Source organism: Hyperolius riggenbachi, chromosome 12 (genome assembly GCF_040937935.1).
Source record: "Hyperolius riggenbachi isolate aHypRig1 chromosome 12, aHypRig1.pri, whole genome shotgun sequence".
In the NCBI taxonomy this organism is placed as follows: Eukaryota; Metazoa; Chordata; class Amphibia; order Anura; family Hyperoliidae; genus Hyperolius; species Hyperolius riggenbachi.
In genome coordinates, this window is record NC_090657.1 from 97,686,093 (window position 1) to 97,709,181 (window position 23,089).

General features: G+C 44.1%; 1 protein-coding gene across 1 annotated transcript; it reads left to right on the forward strand.

Annotated features, from left to right (window-relative positions):
• The first annotated feature begins 517 nt into the window (after positions 1-517).
• ARL5C (ADP ribosylation factor like GTPase 5C) lies at positions 518-20,645 on the forward strand. Its single transcript, XM_068262739.1, has 6 exons — positions 518-715; positions 5,086-5,146; positions 7,279-7,426; positions 11,606-11,689; positions 13,078-13,229; positions 17,783-20,645. Exons 1-6 carry the CDS (start codon positions 670-672, stop codon positions 17,829-17,831), a joined length of 540 nt encoding a protein of 179 aa, XP_068118840.1. The 5' UTR covers positions 518-669; the 3' UTR covers positions 17,832-20,645.
• Positions 20,646-23,089: the final 2,444 nt, after the last annotated feature.

The following is a 23,089-nucleotide window of genomic DNA, read 5'->3' on the forward strand; positions in this document are numbered from 1 at the left end:
TGTATCCCCAGCATCATAGGTGGTAGTGACATTAACAACCACTCCTACTTTTAAAGACCATGCCTCCTGCAAAATAAATGCAGGAGTTCCTCGAGATCCAAAAAATATTTGCAGGGGTTCCTTGAGATCCAAAATGTATTTGCAGGGTTCCTCCAGGGTAAAAAGGTTGAGAAAGGCTGTTGTAAACTATAATGTTATGATGTTCTTTTCACTACAGTTCCTCTTTAAGTTGACCGAAATCGATTTGTCACTTGTGCATGCCAAGTTTTGTTATGGGTGTCACGTTGAGAGCAACAGGTATGTTAGGTAATGTATGACAGGAGAGGACATTCTCTACCAACAACAAACAGGAGTCATTCACGAGCGGAAACTACTGAGAGAGGAAGAGAATTCACTTTCCAGCCTTGTGCAGTGACATCAGCAGCCCCGCCTGTAGCTAGTACAGCCCGTAAATGGGCACGGCCACACCTTCTTTCTCTACTCAGCACTGACGTCATGGGACTCCCCCGGAAAACTCATATGGGAGTGGCGTACGGTGACGTCACGCTCGCTTAAATGCTGTATTTTATCATATAGCACCGTCCTTTCTCATCCAAGTCGGGACTGGCAGATCCGCAGACAGAGCTTCCTATCAATAGCCGAGCAGGATTACGTCGCTAAACGATAAAAATGGGACAACTGTTTACCAAACTTATGAGCATTTTCGGCAACAAAGGTGAGTGTTCGGCTTCTGTATCCCACGTACAGGACATCGAGCAGCTCTGGTAAACTCAGGCAAGATCCTACAACAATAGCATCCAGGCAGCCTTCTGTCTTTCCGATTTAGTTAACCCTTTCTAGCCAGTCAAAAACCTGTAGGATATTGTAAGCTTTATCTGTCGGGTTCTGAAAAGCTACATATCCTATATTTCAGGGATCTGTATTATTTATATTTCATTTTGAAGTACTTATTTACTTCCTCTGGACCAAAACTTTAGATGTGATGGATATATGTAAAGGAATCCCACCCTGAAAAGTTACAAAGATTTAAAGAGGTCTTTTCTCCTGACTCCACAAAGGCTGCTAATCGATTAGCTCCCAAGAACAATGTCTCATGCTGGGTCTAGTAATTACTATTATGGATATTATAGCTAGCCATACAGTATTGATAGTGGTTTGATCCAGCAAAGGATTGACATCCCTCTAATCAATGATTAGAGCTATGTAAGCTATGTGCATACTGAAACTATAGATACAATTATTGATGCTTGTTCGTTTAAGACAGCCTTTCTCAACCTTTCTACCCTGGAGGAACCCTGCAAATAACTTTTGGATCTCAAGGAACCCCTGCAAACAATGTTTTGGTCTCGAGGAACCCCTGCATTTGTTTTGCAGGAGGCATGGTCTTTAAAAGTATGTGTGGCTGTTTATTTAACTAACCCCATTACGCTGCCACTCATTATACCATCTCCTGATGTCCCAATTTAGTGCTTCTTGTTACAGTACTACCTATTATAGTGTGCTCTATTATACTTCCCCCACGATGGGGGAAAATGGCAAGGAACCCCTGCAGAGTACTCAAGGAACCCTGGGGTTCCAGGGAACCCTGGTTGAGAAAGCCTGGTTTAAGAAGTTGAACGTAAATCCCATGTACTCGTTCTTTGTGAAGTGAGGTGGACAAGGATGGAAGTGGTACACTATAGCGGTTCCTATAGAGGCGCTGTCCATACTGACTGGGTCAGATTTAAATATTGATAGAATCTGTCAGCAGAGGCCTAGTGGATTGAAATAATTTTTTTGATTTACAGTTTTATTGGATCAAGCAATGTAAGTGATTAAAAACAAGAGTTTATTTGGCTTTAGCAGCCAAAAACTAAATGTAAGCCGATACTTTTTTGACAAAAAGCTGATGTTTTTCAGCATAGGTGACCCCCCCCCCCCCCCCCCCTATATCTGGGTGGCTTACTGGCTTCCAAGGGCATCTCTTCACTTACTTGTATCTTCCATGGAGCTTTGTAGAACATTGCTGAGCATTTAGCTCAACAAGTCTCATCCTATGGCTGGCACATATTCTGTCATTTATAGTTGTATAGTGGAAGCCCACATACATATTGACTGCCTCTGGCACTGAGGGTCAGAGGGCATAGTGAGGAGGTCTGCTAGCTGAGATGGCTTTTTTGAGGCTGTATTTCTCATCACCCCTGTTTAGTGCCTTGATAGCATTGTGGTCCTCACTCTCATTACTCTTCTTTATGTGCTTGTATTTGCTCTCAGGCCTTCCCTCTCCCCCTCTTGTGTACCGAGCCTGTTCTCTAGCTGCAGGCTATTATCCCTGCACATTGGCAATTGAATGGGTTTCAGACCCTGATGTTTTTCTGAATAGTTGGGTAGGGGGTGGCAGTACAGTCCTCTACTCTTTACAAGTTTCTCTCCCAGGCCAGAATGTTTTCACAGTTCAGACATAGCTTGCATTCCTTTCTCTCCACATCTGTATGACTTTTCAGCTTGAGACCCGAAGGGGAGGAGGAAAGCTAGCTTTGCCTGTGTCTTTAGAAAGGCCTTTAACTATTTCATCTGTTTACCCCCTTTTCTGAATCAATATCTGTAGGTAGTATATATTGGATGACAGAGCTGTTAGCTACTATCCTACATTACATACATGTCAATGCAATGAGAAGTCAAAACATAATGACCTTTATAATTGTTGCCTGAATGACCAGGCAGAACTGTGCTGCATGTATTAAAAATAAGTTGGACAGGTTGCCAACGCTTGCCTGGGTGATATCAGACCATGGCTAGGATTGCAAAACAATTGGAGAATACAGTAGACCATACACATGTCAATAATGTATTATATCGGAGTAAACAGAGGTGCAAAAAGGATAAAAAGATGTACAATTCTTAAAACATGGAAGTGGCGGGGGGTGGGCCCTTTTCCACTTCAAAGGATGACAACTAGGACCGTGTTAAGGTATAACACAAGATTTATTTATACACTCCACAGGAGTATAAAGCTAGAAGCATCCAAGTCTATGCTGAGGTGCTCAGCATCCAGAAGCATCCAAGTCTATGCTGAGGTGCTCAGCATCCAGAAGCATCCAAGTCTATGCTGAGGTGCTCAGCATCCAGAAGCATCCAAGTCTATGCTGAGGTGTTCAGCATCCAGAAGCATCCAAGTCTATGCTGAGGTACTCAGCATCCAGAAGCATCCAAGTCTATGCTGAGGTACTCAGCATCCAGAAGCATCCAAGTCTATGCTGAGGTGTTCAGCATCCAGAAGCATCCAAGTCTATGCTGAGGTGTTCAGCATCCAGAAGCATCCAAGTCTATGCTGAGGTGCTCAGCATCCAGAAGCATCCAAGTCTATGCTGAGGTGCTCAGCATCCAGAAGCATCCAAGTCTATGCTGAGGTGCTCAGCATCCAGAAGCATCCAAGTCTATGCTGAGGTACTCAGCATCCAGAAGCATCCAAGTCTATGCTGAGGTACTCAGCATCCAGAAGCATCCAAGTCTATGCTGAGGTACTCAGCATCCAGAAGCATCCAAGTCTATGCTGAGGTGCTCAGCATCCAGAAGCATCCAAATGTATGCTGAGGTGCTCAGCATAGACTTGTATGCTTTTAGCTTTATACTCCTGTCTCACTGCCTTATGAAGCGGTGTCACGCCTGTGAAACGCGTTGCAACTAATGTTGAGTGTATAAATAAATCTGGTGTACCTTACCTTAACACGGTCCTATTTGTCTTCCTTTGGAGTGGAAAAGGGCCCACCCCCGCCACTTCCTTGTTTTAAGAATTTTATATCTGTTTATCCTTTTGGCGCCTCTGTTTGCTCCGATATTGTATTTGTCCACCCTTGGCGGAAAGTGTGGAAATTCTGCACATTTCTTCCCATCTACAGAGATTGACTTTTTAATCCTGAGTGGGGACAGGCTTGTTCTCCCCACCTGCCTTTACAGTGGTTGCCTAAGGGGTAACCCTGGTTTGTGAGTATTACTCTACTGACGCTACACTTTCTCCCGATACCAATACATACTACACCTGTCCCTGTTTTTTGTCTTCACAGGTCAATAATGGTCTGTTTTTGCAAGCAGTCTCAAATCAAGTATAAGTGATTGATATGGCCCCATTCAAGGTCAATCACTTTTCAGCAGAAATCAGATCAAGAATCGGTCTTAGCGTTGCTTCGCTAGCGATCTGCTGCTTGATACAGTACATAGTTATGCAGTCACTGATGCCCCACCTGTGGAAAACAATTTTGCTGCCTTACTACTATTTCAGTAAAAAAACTGCCTGAACTTGTTCCACCATGTGCATGTGACTGAAGTCAAACCGCTGCTAATTCATTAACCTTTAAGCAGTCCTCTCTATGATCTGATACGACGCAGGTTAGAGTTATAACCACTGGTATACGTTCCGCTTCCGTTCCGCTCAACGCTAATGTGAACCGGGCCTTAGGATGATTTGGGGCAATGGAAATATACGATTTATTTGGAGGCTGCCATATTTATTTCCTTATAAACAATACCAGTTGCCTGGCAGGCCTGCTGATCTTTCTGGTCAGTAGTGTTTGGATCACATACCTGAAACAAACATGCAGCTAATCTTGTCAGACACATCTGATCTGCATGCTTGTTCAGGGTATGTGGCTAAAGGTATTAGCAGCAGCGGAACAGCAGAGCAGCCAGGCAATATGCATTGTTTAAAAGGAAATCAAGATGTCAGCCTCCTAATGACTCTCACCTTGGGTTCCCTTATAAAGTGCCTGTTATTGCTCTGTCCCCTACCTGTGCTAACGGAATTTGCTGCATTGCTAGCTATTATAATCAGGTATGGGCAATTCTCTTACACCTGAGTGGATTCTCAGCAGTCCTGGGAATGGTGTAGTCTATGCACATTAAATTTCCAGACGGATTAATGCTTCTCATCCTGTGTGTGAGGATCTGAACAGTGTGGTAAGATCAAACTAATTCTAAGGCTGAAATTTGCCACTTCAAAAAAATAGAAGCACATACCACATTTCCTTGATGATTTTATAGTGATTTCCTGTCTATTCTGTAGTTATGGAAACTGAGAATAACCACACCCCATTTGTTTTTGTTCTACAGAGCACAAGGTAATCATTGTAGGCCTGGACAATGCTGGGAAGACCACCATCTTGTACCAATTGTGAGTATTAACAGCCCACCCCTAGCAGATGGCCTTGGGGGGATAAAGGAAGTGACAGAGACTTGACTAGTTAGCATATGGCTATTGATCAGTATGTGAGAAACAAGTAGACTGAACATCATGGTGCCTCTAATTCCTCAGGGCTGTAATCTTATGCCACTTTGAACCTATATAGTCTTCATGTGGCCCTGCTATTCAGTAGCACTTGGAACACTAGACTATAGTAACTGCTGACAATATTGTAAGTTCACATGATAAATGGAGCATTTCCTTCACCAATGCCAGCAGCGCTTTTCTTGTGACAACAGAGGAGTATTTTTAAAAACTCCATACAATACAAATTTACATATGACGTGGCCCAGGATGAGCAGTGCTCTTAGCCGGAACAAGCCTAATGTAAATCATTTTATTAGTTTGTGCTAATGAGCCTACTTCATGCAACTTTCCTTGCTGATGAATAAAAATAGTTTTTCACCTCCCAGCAGGCAATATTGTTCTCAGGGGCGTAGCTAGGGGTGGGCGGGGTAGGACAAGTGCCCCCGGGCGCTGGGTCCCTAGGGGCGCCCAGCTGTGACCTGTGTTTTTTTTTTTATTTATTTACCTGGTTACTACCACTGGGGACACCTATAGACCTGGTTACCTATACTGGGGGCACCTATTTTGGGGAAACTGCTGCCAGATTAACTGTATTTTTGGGGAACCGCTGCTGCCAGATTAAGTGTATTTTGGGGAACAGCTGCCAGATTATATGTATGTTGGGGGAACCACTGCTGCCAGATTGTGTCTATTTTGGGGCAACCATTGTCAAATATCTGTATTTTGGAGGAACCTCTGCCAAATTACACGTATTTTTGGTGAAATGCTGTCAGATTACATGTATTTTGGGGGGAAACACTATGGCAGAGCTCAAACTTCCCTGCCAGACCTTTTACACCACTGCTAAGGTCATGTATATTTGGCCCCACCCATTACCATGCCGACGCCCCTTTTTTGACCTTACAGGGCGCATTAATAGTCTTTGTCCCCGGGCGCTGGAAACCCTAGCTACGCCTCTGATTGTTCTCACAATAAGTTGTCCCAAGCGAACCAATGTTTTTTTAAATTATTATTGCTTAGTATTTATATAGCGCCCACATCTTCCGCAGCGCTGTATAGAGTATATAGTCTCGTCACTTAACTGTCCCTCAGAGGGGCTCACAATCCAATCTCTACCATAGACATATGTCTATGTATGTATCGTGTACTGCATGTATCATAGCCAATTTAGAGAGGAGCCAATTAACTTATCTGTATGTTTTTGGAATGTGGGAGGAAACCGGCTTGTCCAGAGGAAACCCACATAGACACGAGGAGAACATACAAACTCCATGCAGCTAGCACCCTGGCTGGGATTCGAATCGGGGACCAAGCGTTGCAAGGCGAGAGTGGAACTGGATACCTCAGGCGACAGTTTGTGCTGAGCTATGTAAAAACAAGTCACTAGCCTGCAGGCTAGCGGCACATTCTATTGCTGTGGAGGGCTGATGGAGCAGGCGGGGAGAGGGAAAGGACAATGCCCTTGGTTGGGCAGCTGTACACACACTAGATTATCTACTGAGAAGCATCGTACAGGTAGACTTGGTTTACCAGCCAGACAGCAGGAGCAGCAGATACACGGTGCTGCTCCTGCGGCATTCACACGCCATCTGGATGGATGCTTTCCATAGAATACAATCTGAGGACACATCCTCGCTGAAACATTATCATGCTGGTTCGGACTTTGCATTCAAATTGTGTCCTATTTATTGGCGCTGATCCAGCAGGTAAAGGACAGACATGAAAGGATCTCATGCTTAACATAGGATCCATTGAGATTTCTGTTTTTGAGTTGGCTCAGATCTGGCAAAACAACAACAAAAGAGAGTATGAAAAGCAATGAAATCCTTAGTGTAATAAGCCTCCTTTTACTGTACATACAAGCACTTAAGGAGTGATGCAAAGAAAAGGCATTTGGCTTGTGTATTTTAGATGGGGACCACCATGATTTTGTTATGGAAATCTGCTTTGAAATATTGTCATTTTTTAATAACTGGTCACAAAACGTGTTTTTAGCACCATTTTTAGTTTAACACTTAGTATTTGTTCCCCTGCAGCCTGATGGATGAGGTTGTGCACACAGCACCAACTATTGGCAGCAATGTTGAAGAGATTGTGCTACGGAACACTCACTTCCTAATGTGGGATATTGGAGGACAGGAGACCCTTCGAGCTACATGGAACACTTACTACTCCAACACAGAGGTAAGGACCTCCAGAATAGTGATGGTCACCTCTAGGAGAAATCATGGAGAAGCATGAGATTTGTTTGATCTGCTGATAGATTTGCAAAGTTCTGATTTGCTGTGATCATATCCTACTTTAGCACATGATCATAACTAGCAAATCAGAGGCTTTTATCTATCACCAAACTGACCGCATGCTTCTCCATGGGCTCTCCTAGACAAGACCATCACTACTCCATAACTCTAGTTTTTAACCTGTACACATCAGTGGATAATTCATACTATATAGAGAAACTCTACTGGAAATTACAACATGACAAAGTAAACAGAGTAAGGCCTTGTTCACATTGCGTTCCATTCGTGTGGGCGTTAGTGTTGGGCGTTTTTTGACGCATTTTTTTTTTCTATTCCCGGTGCTTAGGTCGGCGATTCGTTTTTGTGCTATGCGTTTTTCACGAGCAGTTTTTTTAATTCACTCCTTGACGCAAGTCAGGAAGTGAACTCTTTGACCCGGAAAATAATAAATACAATGTATTTATTCTTAAAAAAACGCAATCGCTGCACAAAGTGATTTTGTGAGCGGTTTGCATTTTTCCTATACCTTCCATTGAGGCGGAATCGTCCTGAAAATGGTCCACGCACCGCTTTGCTACCCGCACAGCGCACGACCCGCGCTGATATGAACCTTCTCATGGACATTAATTGTCCACGCAGTTGGGGGGCGTTTTTAAAAAGCGCACGCGGGTGAAAAAAGCTGAAACCGCCTGCAGTGTTAACGAGCCCTAACTGTTCTTAGCTACGGTACTTTAGTCATTACTTTTGTAAATTAAACTTCAGAAGGTCATTGCAAAGTTCTTTACTAGTTCTGCTACATGCTTAGTAAGATGACCATCCCCATAAGCAAGGCCAGATTTATACTTTTTCTGCCCCTAGGCCAGTGATGGCTAACCTTGGCACTCCAGCTGTGGTGGAACTACAAGTCCCATGAGGCATTGCAATACTCTGACAGCTCTAAGCATCACTCGGGGTGGCAGAGGCATGATGGGATTTGCAGTTTTGTCACAGCTGGAGTGCCAAGGTTAGCCATCACTGCCCTAGGCCAAGTATGTTGGGGTTCCCCTTGTGATTGAAGCAGTGCCCCTCCTATTCCATGTCCTTTTCCATGCATAACATCCATATACTGCAGCCCCCTTTTCCATGCATAACATCCATATACTGCAGCCCCTATCTTTAATTTACAACTCTCTTGTGCATCAGCTTCCTTCATGTGTTGCTTCCCATGTGCAGCCTTCTTTTTTATATGTAGCAACGCCTATTTCATGTCTAGGTGCCCCCTTGGGCTGCAGCTGCCCAAGGCTCAGGCCTTTGTGGCCTTTCCAGAAACCTGGCTCTGCCCATAAGAAGTCTCTCAAAAATCTGAGCATTTGTATCAAATGTTAGCAATGATAGATTGAGTAATGCGAGGTTATTATTAGATGTTTAGTTGAGCATTAAGAAGTTGCTATTTGTATTGTGTTTGTGGCCTTAGTTTCCAAGCATTGTATGCAAACAGCAACTGGTTTAGAGAGTGCCAGAGGGTCAGGGTGCCCAACCATGACTGCTAGCTTCCCCTCTGTGTTATGTTTTGTTTTTAACCAGCTATGTGGTTAGTCTGTATTCTGCAATCTAAATAAAGAAAATATAACCTGCGCTTTATTACTGGCATAACCACAAAAGTGGGAACCAACACCGCATAACAACTATAATTCCATTAATGTAAACAAGATAGGGAGGCTCAACACAACATTGGGATAAACAGTGATGTTACTAAACTTTATATGCATGTGCATACCACAAATCATGAATACTTTTGAAACCCCCACCATGCAAGAAAATTCTCAAAATAAGTTTATTACCTTTTTTATATACTTTGTAGTACTTTTTTTATTTTTTTAATTGCTCAATGCTGAAAAGTTATATTTTAGATAAGATGAAACATTTTCTTCTTGGAGAAAACCCATGAGAAAAGTTAATAGGATATGACCTATTGTATTGTATGATTACTTCACCTAATCTCCTCCTTTTTTTAAGCTTTTGTCATATGTTTTTACAAGGTTTTCAATCCCTTGCAGCAACATTATACTCCTCACCTATGGGTTGGAGAGATTGGTAATGCTGCTGAGCAAACAGTTACTGGTGTTCTGCAGTAATCTGACCACACAGGGGGAGGAGATTAAAGGAAACCTGGAATTCAAAAAAAAAATTAAACATAGAGGAAAGCCTCTGAATGGTCCAGAAGCTTCTTAATCCATCTTGGAGCACACTGCTGCTGCATACAGACCCTTCAAGCGTTTCCGACAAGAGCTTGTTGGATCTGTTCTCGTGGCCGCATTCCCCTCCATGTAGGAACACAGCAGTACTGCGCATACACGAGTTTGGCTGGGCCTGTACAGGAAGCTGGAGCCACGCGCACTATGGCTAGGCTTCTACACAGAGCAGAGTGCGACTGCAAACAAGACTACTGTCCTCATCAGCAGTGATGGGTTCAAGGAGGACACAACCATTCAGAGCCTACTTCTAGTTACAGTTTTTCTGTAACCTGACAGATTCTAGTTAAATTACACAGAAAGAATACCTTACGTGACAGATAGCCGCCCCCCCCCCCCCCCCCCCTAAAAAAAAAAAAAACCTTTCCTTTCTGCATGACTCATGTATATGGATTAGTAAGTAAGGCACAATTTCTGTTCTTCCATTGTGCGTAGGTGACTGACTTTTCTGTATATGTGTGTGTATATATAGTGTACCGACATGTAGGTAGCTGCACCTCTGCCTGTATGCTAAGTGTGAAAGAACGCGGAAAAGCCGCCGCGTGTGCTGACAGTAAGGCGGCTAATTCCGCGTCCAGCACGGCGGTTTGCACGCAGAAGCATGTGTCTGGTACTGTGAGAGAACGCGGAAAGGCCGCCGCGTGTACTGATAGCAAGGCGGCTGGTTCCGCGTCCAGTGCGGCGGTTTGTACGCAGCAGCATGCGCCTGGTGTGGCTGGGTCTGTTAGTTCACACAGATTCAGGAATACTTGCGCGTGCGCTGAGAGGCAGAACTTTTATGATGGCCAAGGGGGAATCAGCTGATCAGGCTGGTCAGCTGACCTCAGAGCAAGTGGCTATTGGTCTATCACTTAAGGGTGGCGCCAGAGAGCGCTGCTCTATATATAGTTACTGCTGGCCAGTCTCAAGTTGTCTGCCGTTGCGAACACTACGTGGAAGCACTCAGACCTTAGTCAGATCCAACAGTGTGTTTGAACCAGGAGGACCTGGGAATTCACACTGAGCCAGATTACTACTGTGTTATTATTGTGTTATACTTGAGACTAGTTCCAGGGTGTAGAGACCACGGACCTCACACCCAAGACTAGGCATTGTTTGTTATCTGTTATGACCTATTGCTTTCCTGACTACCTCTCCGCGCGCTGATTCGGTACCACACATATCTGATCTTCTGTTGCCAACCCTGCCTTCTTTGGATACCGAATCAGCCTTCTGTCTTTGTACTTTGTCTGTCTGTGTGTTGCCGACCTGGCTTGCCCGACCTCGAGAGCTATCTCTCTCCTTTAGGAGATAGTCTCCAGATCAGCTAGTGACATCCACCTTCAGGTGTCACTCACTCACTGGTCCTTCCTACCTTCAGCCTGAGACTCCACCCCTTGGAAGATCTCAGGCTGCTGGAAGGTTCTCATGCATCTCTTAAGAGCAGTGTTGCCCACACTGCCAAGGATCACCTGCTCATCAGGTGGATTACTCAAAGTAAATATTGTTGCACCAAACACTCACGATATATACAGGTGTCCAGAGGTTAGTACTATATCTGTATTATTGGTGATTCTGCAGATCATCAATAATCAGGTATATATCTGTATTCTTGGTGATACTGCAGATCTCTGTGTGCTGACACCGATCGTTACACTAAGTAAATGAGCAGTCCACAGCTTGTTTTGCACCTGTAAACTGTATTCCACCCAGGTGCGGTGCAATGACTGGCCAGATCCAGCATCTGATACAAGAAATGAGGTATTCCACTCTCACCAGTGGACTTGTTAGCTCAATGCATAGAGTAACCATGGATAATCAGTGAGAGGTTAAGTCTAGCTTGCATGCAGATTTAATGCCTGGGAATATGGATGTAAACCTTTTTTTTTTAATTCTGATGTTCCTCTCCTCAGTTTGTCATCATGGTGATTGACAGCACGGACAGGGAGAGGTTACCAGAAACGCGTGAGGAGCTCTACAAGATGCTGGCACATGAGGTAAGGACTCTTTTTCAGTTTACATACTGTATAATGCAGATAGGGAAAAACTAATTATACCCTGTACAGGAAAAACCAGAAGGAATGGATGTGAAGGTCCTGCCTACAGTAATCAGATTGCAATTACACTATATGTTTTACACTGGTTAGGAAATATAACAAATATATGAATGGATTCTCTGAGCAACCCTACCACCTGCTTTCTGTGTCTTATGGTTCCCCCTCACCATCCAATCAGGCGGTACAATCTTACAATATCTGAAAAATGCTGGCACGGTTGTGCCATGTGTGGTCAGCCTTAGCATAAAGCCAATCACAGACATGAGGTAACATTTGCATTATATTGGGTATTTTTGGCCAAATCAGAAAATTATTTCATGCCTGTGGCAGAGTGACCTCCTCAAAAGAAAGCTAAGATATGGGCTAATCGGTTCAGCCACTGTTAAGCTTTGCCCACATGCTAGACCACGGTCATTGGGAACGAACAACAAATGACAGGTCAGCTGACCATAATCTAAAAAAAGAGGTGTCCCAACGACAATAAAAGACAGCAATTCTTATTCATGTGATGATCGACCCATTCAAAATACTCATGTTTTTGCGAATCTGGGCTTTCACACTTCTGGTAACGACCCGTTCAGGAGACAATCATTGTGCCGTCACTGAATTCAAATGTATGACGATGTTATTCGCTTGTCGATAACCATTGGGGATCGATCATTTTCCGACGATTGATCTTATGTGTGTACAAAGCTTGAAGCTGGTTTCTGCAGGTGCGGCCCGGGGGCCTCACCACCGAAAACGGCCTCCGGGGATTACAGTACTCAGTGTTCTCCCCAGAAATTTTTTCCAGCCGGGTGGCATGAAAAAGTAGCTGGGTGGGGCGAGATGAAAGAATGCAGGGCCACTGCTTCTCTGCTTATTTATGCTTACAGCAGAGGTGGAGTTGAGCCGATGACAGCCGGGTGCTCACCAAAACTAGCCGGGTGGAGCACCCGGCTAAAAGAGCCTGGGGAGAACATTGCGTGTTAGTACGCAGTAATCCCCGTCTGGCAGCAGGCCAATGAGGAAGTGACGCTCACTTCCTGTGGCCGAATCGATTAAGTGTATTGCTAAAATATGCTTCCGCAATGTGTAAAACTTGTGGCAGGCATTTTAAAACACTCACGCCACCATAGACTTGCATGACTTCCTGCTGCAGAGGTTGCATTGTAATGTAGGTTTCCGCTTGCATTAGAGTAGCTACTTTCACCGCACCGCGTAGTGCGATATGCCCCATAGACTTTCATTGCCCTAGCGTTAGGCTGTGGTAAAATACCGCATTGCGCCAGTGTGAAATTCCCCTCAGTGTATATCTGACATGGTTTTGTTTTGATTTTTCCCTACAGGATTTGAAAAATGCTGCTGTGTTAATTTTTGCCAATAAACAAGATGTGAAGGATTCCATGTCTGCTTCGGAGATCTCCTCCTCTCTGGCACTTGGTGCTATAAAAGACAGAGCCTGGCATATTCAGGCATGCTGTGCCCTCACAGGAGAAGGGTATGTCTCCCCACTGTAATGGCTGATGAATGCTTTTATTTGTAATATGTGTAGTTCACTTGTCTTCCTTCTCCCAGCACACATCAGCTATTCCTGAGAACAGAGATCTGTCTTTTCCCAGCCCTCTGACCCGCATCATGTAATCTCATAGAGAAAGTGTTGTTGGCAGCCTGTATTATTTTTCCACTATTGTACAGCGCACTGTTTCTAATAAACACCTGGCTGTTTTCCAATGCCATCCACTATCTAAACAAAACTCGGCCAACTTGTTGCTGAGGGCTGATGCAATCTCCAGTTTATCACTAAACATTCTCAGGCTTGACTGCATCAATAATGTGACCCTGAAACTCCCTTACAGCTTATTTCAAGTGAGCATCACAAGATAGAAAAGACACAGAGCATTTATATTGCGCTTTTCTCCTGGCGGACTCAAAGCGCCACAGTTGCAGCCACTTAAGCCATGCACCATGGGTGACCACGATCTTTAGGTAACCTTGCTCAAAGACTCTTTGCTGTTTTTGTGCTGCCTTTAATAAATACTGCACTTTAAAAAATATATCTGGGAACATTCTCCTTCATGTCATGGTATGTCAAAAGAAAAATCATAACGTGAAGTCAACTGTATGTTTAATCACTTAAGTACCAGCGGGCTCTGCCCCCTTAACCTCCCTGGCGGTACAATAAATCCGCCAGGAGGGCAGCGCAGCACTTTTTTTTTTTTTTTTTAAAGCATGTAGCTAGCGCTAGCTACATGCTTCCCCCCTCCCTTCGATATCCCTCCCACCCCTCCGATCGCCGCGGGCGCTTTTACCCTGCAGGGAATCCCGTTCTGAACGGGATTCCCTGTATGGTCTTCCCCGTCGCCATGGCGACAATCGCGATGACGGCACCAGCGTCGTGACGTCAGCGGGTGTTCAGAAATACCCCTCAGTGCTGATTGGCCAGGCAGCGTAAGGGGTTTGGGCGGGGGGGGGGGGGGCGGCGCGGTGGATAGCAGCGAATCGGCGGGTAGCAGCGGCGATCGTTATGCACACGCAGCTAGTAAAGTGCTAGCTGCGTGTAGCAAAGAAAAAAATATGTAAATCGGCCCAGCAGGGGTTACCGCCAAGGAGGTTAAGGACCAGAGACCGCTAGTACCAGAAATGGCGGAATACAGTTGAAACACAGCACGTAACTGCCGTCCACACCGGGAACCTCAGGCCACCCACACTGCTGTGTTTATGACGGCAGAGTCCTATGAGCTCGTCAGGCGCCACTTTCATTGCTTACATTGTCAGACAGGGTCAGGAGACAATGAAATCTGCTCCTAGCCAGCTCACAGGGCTCTGCTGTTTAGAGAGACGGCAGAGCGAGTGACCTGCAGCGGCGTAGATTTCATGACGTCCTTAAAGGAGGACTGTAAGCGGGGGGGGTTGAAGAAGAGTTGAACTTACCTGGGGCCTCTAACGGTCCCCTGCAGACATTCTGTGCCTGTGCCAGGACATAACCATCCTCCGGCCCCTGCTGCCGGCTCAATTATGGGATTTCTGACTTTAAAGTCCCAAACCACTGCGCTTGCGCAGCTGCGTCCTCGCTCGCACTGAAGGTGCGGGAGCGAGGAAGCAGGTGCGCAGACGGTACCAAGCGGTAGCACACTGTACAGACCGTACTGACCACACCGGGAGCGAGGAGGCACCTGCGCAGGCGCAATGGTTTGTGACTTTAAAGTCGGAAATCACGGTACTGAACTGGTGGCGGGGACTGGAGGATCGTTATGTCCCTGCGCATGCACAGGACATCTGGGGGGACCGTTGGAAGCCCCAGGTAAATTCAACTCTCTTTCCCCCACTCTTCCTTACAGTCAGTTAAAGGGCAATGCTCTCCTTTAGCCAGGTACATAAAGCACACCTGATGAGACATGCGATAAACATAGGTACATATACTATACCTACAAAGAAATAGTCTTAGGTCTCAGTCTGTTTTAAAGTACCACAAGTGTTAAAAAGCTAGAGTTATTTATGCAAATGTGCTTGTTGAACAGTTTGTCAAATTCAGGTGGATTCCTGAAAAGTAAAAAAAAAAGCCACAAGAGTTTTTAATCTGAGTGCGAAAAGGCTTGTGATAAGGTTTTAGTGCTGGAACATTCAAAAAGTCGCTACTTCTTTTTGTATTTCAGCTGAACAAGGCAGGTTTGTCACGGCTGCTATTTAAAGTTAAATCTTAAAATGCAGTCTGTAAACTGAAATTAAAAATGGGACTCAGTTCTATGTTATATTTAACTTTAGCAAAACACATAAAATTAATCCTCTTATAAGTTACTTGTTTAAAGCAAACCTGAAATAAAAATAAACACCTGTATAATGACAGGTAGCTAGACTGTTGGCTGAAGTAAAGCTCAGTTTACATGGGCAATTAACTGGCACGTTTTAAAGTATATAAAACACTCTTTTGTGAAATACTAGTCATGTCAATGGGGCAGTGCTGTTTTTCCACTACCACAATTTGTTTTTAATCAAATCGCAATCGCCTGTCAAATTTTTTTTTTTTTTTCCCTAATACGGCTGCGCATTAAAACACCTGACGGATCATGGCGCAATCGTGGCACTGGTAATTGAAGAAAGCACAATTGCAGCGTGCTTTTGTATGTGATCTGTATGACCCTTAAAGGACACTTGAAGTGAGAGGAATGAGGAGGCTGCCATGTTTTTCCTTGTATGTATATTGCCTGGCTGTCCTGCAGATCCTCTGCCTCTAATACTTTTAACTGGAGACCGTGGACAAGTATGCAGATCAAATGTCTGACGGCATTTGCCACATGCTTGTTTCTGGTGTGTGATTCAGACACTACTAGTGCATGAAAGTTTAGAAGGAAACCCAGGCAACTGATATTGTTTAATAGGAACTAAAGATGGCAGCCTTTATATACCTCTCATTAGTCCACATAAACTGGGCCTGTAATTCATAACTGCCTTGGCGTCTCCTCCACTCATTAGGGATGAAGAAATTGCTCAGTAGAAGCAATGGGAAAAAAAATGAAAGGTATACAATTCAATATACTTATATAGATGCAAAGATTTGAACAGAGGCCTAAAAACAGTTTTCATTAATAAAACAACATTTCATTGTAGCTCCAGTGTGCAACGCGTTTCACCGGCAAAAGTCCCGCTTCATCAGGCAGTCAAATGGAGAAAAAGAACTAGTAGTTGTCTGTAGCGTGGCCGAGTGCCTCTGTCAATATACTTATATATTTGAATGTTGTTTAATAGTTACTTATACCTCATTATCTGGTAGATGAGGCCATTTTAAATTACACATAAATGTAGGATGACAAGCACCCCTTTGAGGGGCTTTTGCTGTGTGACAGGAGAGGTGATGGAACTATAAGGTGACTGTGACAGCTCCGTACAGGAGTATGCACAGCAGTCTGATAGTAGTAGAGTAGTTATGCAAAGTCTATGCACACAGACAGAATGGATAATTGTACTGCATACTGGGTGTCAGTGACTGCCCTACCCACTTATTCAGTCTGCCTAAACAGGTAAAGCTGAAACGTGACTGCCAAAGATAACTATAGAGAATTTGTGTTTTCTTAATCTCAAAGCAGGTATGTCATCCTCTGCTGCAGAAAGATAGCTAATACAACTTTCTCATGCCTCAGCTGTTAAAGGACATCCGAGGTGGCATGTGACATGATGAGATAGACGCAATCGTTTCTCGTTAATTTCTTTTTTTTATTTTTAGCACGTAAGTTCCTTTAGCTGCTGTGCATTGAGGCCCTAATGTCTGTAGTTAGGTTGAATAAAGACTGCTAACACATCAAGGGCTGCGATGCAGAACCAGTGTAGGTCAGAAAAAAAAGCTATCTAGATTTAGATAATCTAAATTGGATCTGGGTGCTTCAGGATCTCTTTCCTCCAACCGACTCTTTCGTGTTCACTGATTTTAATGGTCCTACTGGAATGGGAAGAGCCTCTTGCGTCTCAATATTGGGTTCTTGACAACTAATTTTAAACAGATCTTTCACCTTTTTATTAAATTTTGGTCCCCTCCTCACCAGTCTATTCTTGGTATAACTGGGGAGAGTTCTAATATTTAGCCCACACTGATGTTGAATGAGAACAGACCTGCTATTTGTAATAGTTCCACGGTCTGAATTCAAAATGAATTTATAAAAGAAAAATCTATTGTATTCTCACCGATATCTGGAAAGTCTGGGATATTTCTCTTATGGCCACAATAGGGGTTTCAGACAGAAAATTTTTATATATAGACACTTTCAAAGAGCCTATGAAGGATTCCAGCTGACCTCAGAAGGTAGAAAAACCTGTCAAACTCTGTTTAATTTCCCTGTTATTACAAAGTTATTGCAACATCGGGGAGATGCTGAAGTGGAAAATTCTTTCTCAGTGTGACACTTGTCTTTTTACATTTAAAGTTTACTCGGTAGCACTTTGCTTATGTAATTTCGGATTGTTGTGAAACTCTTGAACAGCTGCGTTTTCCTCTTGTGCTGTCATTGTCCTCTGATGATATTACTGAATAATCATGTTTTTGTTTTTCCCTCTCCCATAAAGGCTGCCCGCTGGGTTGGATTGGATGAAGTCTCGTGTCACAGCCAATTGAGCATCATGGAAGCTTTTATTTATTTCTGTGCACTGGACACTTTTATATATTTTTTTTCTTTTGTATTTTTTGTACATATGGACATTTTTATATGGCAGTTTTATGTTATTTTATACATAAACGGATGAAGCTGTGGACATTCTTAGCTGTGGGTGGACCTGGACTCTTAAGCTCAATCTATGTGCAACAAGTGAATAGTTTAAGGTATTGAGAAGATTGGATTCTGTTACAGTCAGTATTTTATATTCATCACCAAAGGAATTGTCAGCATCCCACAAAAGACCTTCTCAGTTTGGGTTCAACTACTTTCACAAACCAGTGATGTGTAGGATCTCAGCAGATAGAACCTGGAAACCTTGGTACCATTCAAGTCATCAGAAGAAAAGACCCTCTAGAAAACACTTTTTCCTGGGATAATCCTATGTAGGAATAAGACAGGAATTATCCTATGTAGGAATAAGCGGAGATTTCCCTAGGCATGTATATGTCCCTCACCCAAGATGTGGAAGCTGCTGCAAGCAAATCAAAAACCTCTAGCTGCCAACCAACAGCGGCTGATTATATTAAATATAACATTGTGGTGTCTTAAAGTTTTGATTTGCTAGTTGCTGCTTCAGCTTCCTGAGTAGGTACCTGTACAGCAAGAGCCTCACACCCCTAGCCCTGTATTGTTTGTTTTTATATTCTGGCCTATGTACCTGTTGTTCCTTGGATCTGTAAGGGTGACGAGAAAGTGGAAATCATGTGTGATCTGTATACCAGGACTACAGTAATGCATGATTTGCTGTTAGGTGGCAAAAAGACCACTGTTGTACAACTGATATTTCACTACCCTTACAGCAGTCTTTAATGCGATCAGATGAAACGCAGAGAAAGGTTGTGGAGTTTAAAGTTGCGCTGGGGCCCACACTACATTCCCCATCACTGGGTGTGTCTGACAGTATATGTATAGAATTAATGCTTTTGGTGATGGCTATTGTTCTCCTCTTTCACTACATCCAAACTTAAAGGATATCCCAGGAGATTATTAAAATCTAGCATTACTTTCCTGGAGCTTCCTCCAGCCCCTAGAAGTCACGTGTCCTGCGCCACAGCTCCGGTCTTCTCCCGGGTCCTGCTGGCAACCTCTGAAGTATTGCTGACCCGACTTCTGCACAGGCAGACACGCCCGCGTCATCAGGAGCTTAGTGCGTCTGCACAGAAGGGCTAGGTAGGCTAGGCGCATTTACGCTCCCAGTGATGTGGGTGCACACCTCGTGCATGCTCAGAAGACGCTAACCCATTGGGGGTTGGCGATACTTCAGAAGCTGCCAGTGGGACTAGGAGAAGACCGGAGCTGTGGTGAGGGACACACGTGACCTCTAGGGGCTGGAAGAAGCCCCAGGTCAGTGAAGCTAGATTTTATTAATCGTCTTGGATATCCTTTGCAACCGAAAACAGTGTTAAACGACACAGGGTTGATTGGTCTGGTTGATCATGTTGATCACATCTCTCACTTTGCTTGATCAATACATTTCCAATCCATTTCAGACAGTTTATTGATCAAAAACATGATCGAGCATGGCAAATTTTGGAAACCAGGAAAGGGGGTGGTGGGATATTGACGCCATGTGTCTTTCAAATGCGTTAAGTGATACAGCACTAGTATGGGCTGTAATGATATTGAAGGCAGTCAGGGAGTGACTGATTTGTGATATCAACTGTGTATAGCTAGCATTAGGACCAGTTTACACAGTGTCTGTACCAGTGCACAAAACGCAACGCACAGTCGATAGTCCAGCCCATTGTTTTTATGTGGCCATTCTTACTTCCACAGTGGAAGCACAACGTAGCGCTCTATGCTTTGTTAGAGGGCAGCAGATGCATTGCCATTCCATTGAATGACTGGCATCTGTACAGCAATGGACATACTGTGCACTGCGTGAAAGTTAAATGTAACACTCAGGTGTTGTGTACACTGGCTGGTACTGCGTAAACCGGTTTCTATCATACTGCAGTTCTCTCCTTACCTCTGTTGCGTTTTGAGGAAAGGTTTCCTGTGACTGGAATCTTTGCAAATAGCAGTGTCCATCAGAAGGTCTCTAATCCATATGAAAATTATTTGGTATCTGTTCATTAACTGTAGCATTTTCCTTTAGGCTCTTCTTCTGCATGTGGGTATTTTGACTGGTGTACATTTTTTGTACAGCACGGAGTATATTTTTGTCACATCAGTATTACTACCTCAGCTTTTTTGTAAATAGTTTTGCTTTCAGTGCATGATCAAGTACCTCCTCAGCATACCCACAAGCACTAAAGAGGAACAAGCCCGGGTTACCTGTTGCCATGACAGATATAAGAGTTCCCGCAGCTGTGACCTGCTATAGCCAGACTATGGATTGTTTTTGTTGATGATGTTACTTAAGGATGTTTATCTTTACCTTTCTTTGACTGGTCTGTTATGCACCATTAAGCAGATTAGGCCCCTTAGATGGGTATTAGGTCAAAACTCCAATGTTAATATGTACATGTTACACATTTGTAAGGCTATTTATTTTTTTATATAAATATTATGTCTGATTTTAGTATTACCTTCATTCTTTGTATTAATCTGCGATAACTGCCCTACAACCCGTAATGGTTTTTACATGCAAGTCATTCGAAAACAGGGGGTTTGCTGTATTAATGCTTAGCAGTGGTGCTATGAACCCCTATGTGAGGGGTGAATGTTTTGTATAGTATTAACCCTATCTGTGCCTGGCCGTGCAGTGTGCTGGGAATGTCTGCGCACAGGACTTGCAGTTGGGGAACATTAAACATTGTTCTATTCTTTTACCATCTGTGTCTTGCTTTTTTTTTTCATTGGGAACAGAGGGAAGGGGGAGCTTCTCATGTGACCACAGACAGATGAACTCAGGCTGTTTATGAGTACAGGGCTTTTTTTTTTTGTCCTCCTGCCACAGTTCACTCTGTAAGAGTTTACTCTGGGTCACAGAGAAACCGTCTGGAGCTAGATGTGTGGGGAAGAAGAAGAAAAATGAAGAACCCGTCTGTTTTCAGGCATGTCACATGACCTGTACGATACTCAAGATCTGTGTTAGACTAAGCATTTTTTCATTCTGTATATTAGATAGGTTAATCAAGTTCAGCAAAAATTTTCGGAGGTGGGTTAAACCACATGCGTTCAAAGCAAAGGCAGAAAAAAAAATGCAGCGCAAGCATCGACACAGTCCAAGAGGAACCCAGATAGAAGGGGTTAATCCACCATATTGGCAACAACCCTGCTGTCCTACTCATGTGTGTGTGGGTGGTGCAGCCTTAAAGGATAACTGAAGCGAGAAGAATATAGAGGCTACCATATTAATTTCCTTTTAAACCATACCTGTTGCACTGCTGATCTATTTGGCTGCAGAAGTGTCTGAATCACAGTAGAAACGAGCATGCAGCTAATCTTGTCAGATTTTACAAAAAAATGTCAAACGCCTGATGTGCTGCATTGCTGCACTGGTCAGGGTCTATGGCTAAAAGTATTAGAGGCTGAGGATCAGCAGAATGGCCAGCCAACTGATATTACTTTAAAAGGAAAAAAACAAAAACAAGATATAGTTTATTTAGGAAGCAGTGATAAAGTAAGGGCCAAATAAATGGGAGGACCGCTGAAATGTAACAATGGGGTTGGTTCACTATAGCTCCCCTTACTGCACGCTTACCGTGCCTTATCAGAGTAGCATAGCGAGCGCTACGAACATATGCCTGCTAATTGGCAATGACGAGAGCTCCACTCGTCCTGCTCTGAGCCCCTGCAGGTCCAATTACTTTGAGGGCCTGTACACACTGCTGCGCTTTTAAAATCGCATGCGATTTTTAAATCGCAAGCCTTCATGAGAATAGGAAAAGCGCATCGCAGCAGTGTGTATAGGTCTCCACGATTTTCATTATTTTTCAAAAGACCTTGTGATTAAAAAGCGCATGCGATTTGAAAAGCGCAAGCGCATCTGTGTATACAGGCCCTAAAGGACATTATGCCCGCACTTTGATTGGCCCAATGGGCTGCCTGTCACTTGACAGGCAGCCTATTGGGCCTACCAAAGTGTGAGGATAATGTCCTTTAAAGTGATTGGACCCGCAGGGGCTCAGGGCAGGACGAGTGGAGCTCGATAAGGCAGGCTAAGCATGCAGTAAGGGGAGCTTTAGTGATCGTGATTCAACCCCAATGGCTCTTGGCAGTGTAAAAAAGCCTGTGGGGTTAAAGTGAGTGGAAATCAATGTAACAAAAAAAATAATCCAGATACTTTACCTAAGGAGAGGGAAGGCTCTGGGTCCTATAGAGCCTTCCCGTTCCTCTCACGGCCCCCCGCGTTCCAGCGATGGCTCCCCGGTAGCAGCATTCAACTATGGTAATTTGATCAAATACTCCTCTCTCCGCTGCTGAAGAAAGGCTTCAGGAATCTAAGTGCTCCCAAAGACAGGCCGCTGCATATTGCGTGAGCGCCCTCTCTTGCGCATTTACACATGCTCAGTATGGAGCCGCCTTTCTGCGGGAGGACTTGGCAAGCTCAGATGACACTGAGAGGTTTGGGATATATCGCTATGTCGCTCAGATGACACAGAGAGGTTTGGGATGTATCGCTATGTTGCTCAGATGACACTGAGAGAGGTTTGGGATATATCGCTATGTCGCTCAGATGACACTGAGAGAGGTTTGGGAAGCATCGCTATGTCGCTCAGATGACACTGAGAGGTTTGGGATGTATCGCTATGTTGCTCAGATGACACAGAGAGAGGTTTGGGATGCATCGCTATGTCGCTCAGATGACACTGAGAGAGGTTTGGGATGTATCGCTATGTTGCTCAGATGACACAGAGAGAGGTTTGGGATGCATCGCTATGTCGCTCAGATGACACTGAGAGAGGTTTGGGATATATCGCTATGTCGCTCAGATGACACTGAGAGAGGTTTGGGATGTATCGCTATGTTGCTCAGATGACATAGAGAGAGGTTTGGAATATATCGCTATGTTGCTCAGATGACACAGAGAGGTTTGGGATGCATGGCTATGTCCTCTCAGATGACACTGAGAGAGGTTTGGGATGCATCACTATGTCGCTCAGATGACACGGAGAGAGGTTTGGGATGTATCGCTATGTCGCTCAGATGACACAGAGAGAGGTTTGGGATGTATCGCTATGTGGCTCAGATAACACTGAGAGAGGTTTGGGATGCATCGCTATGTCGCTCAGATGAAACTGAGAGAGGTTTGGGATATTTCGCTATGTCG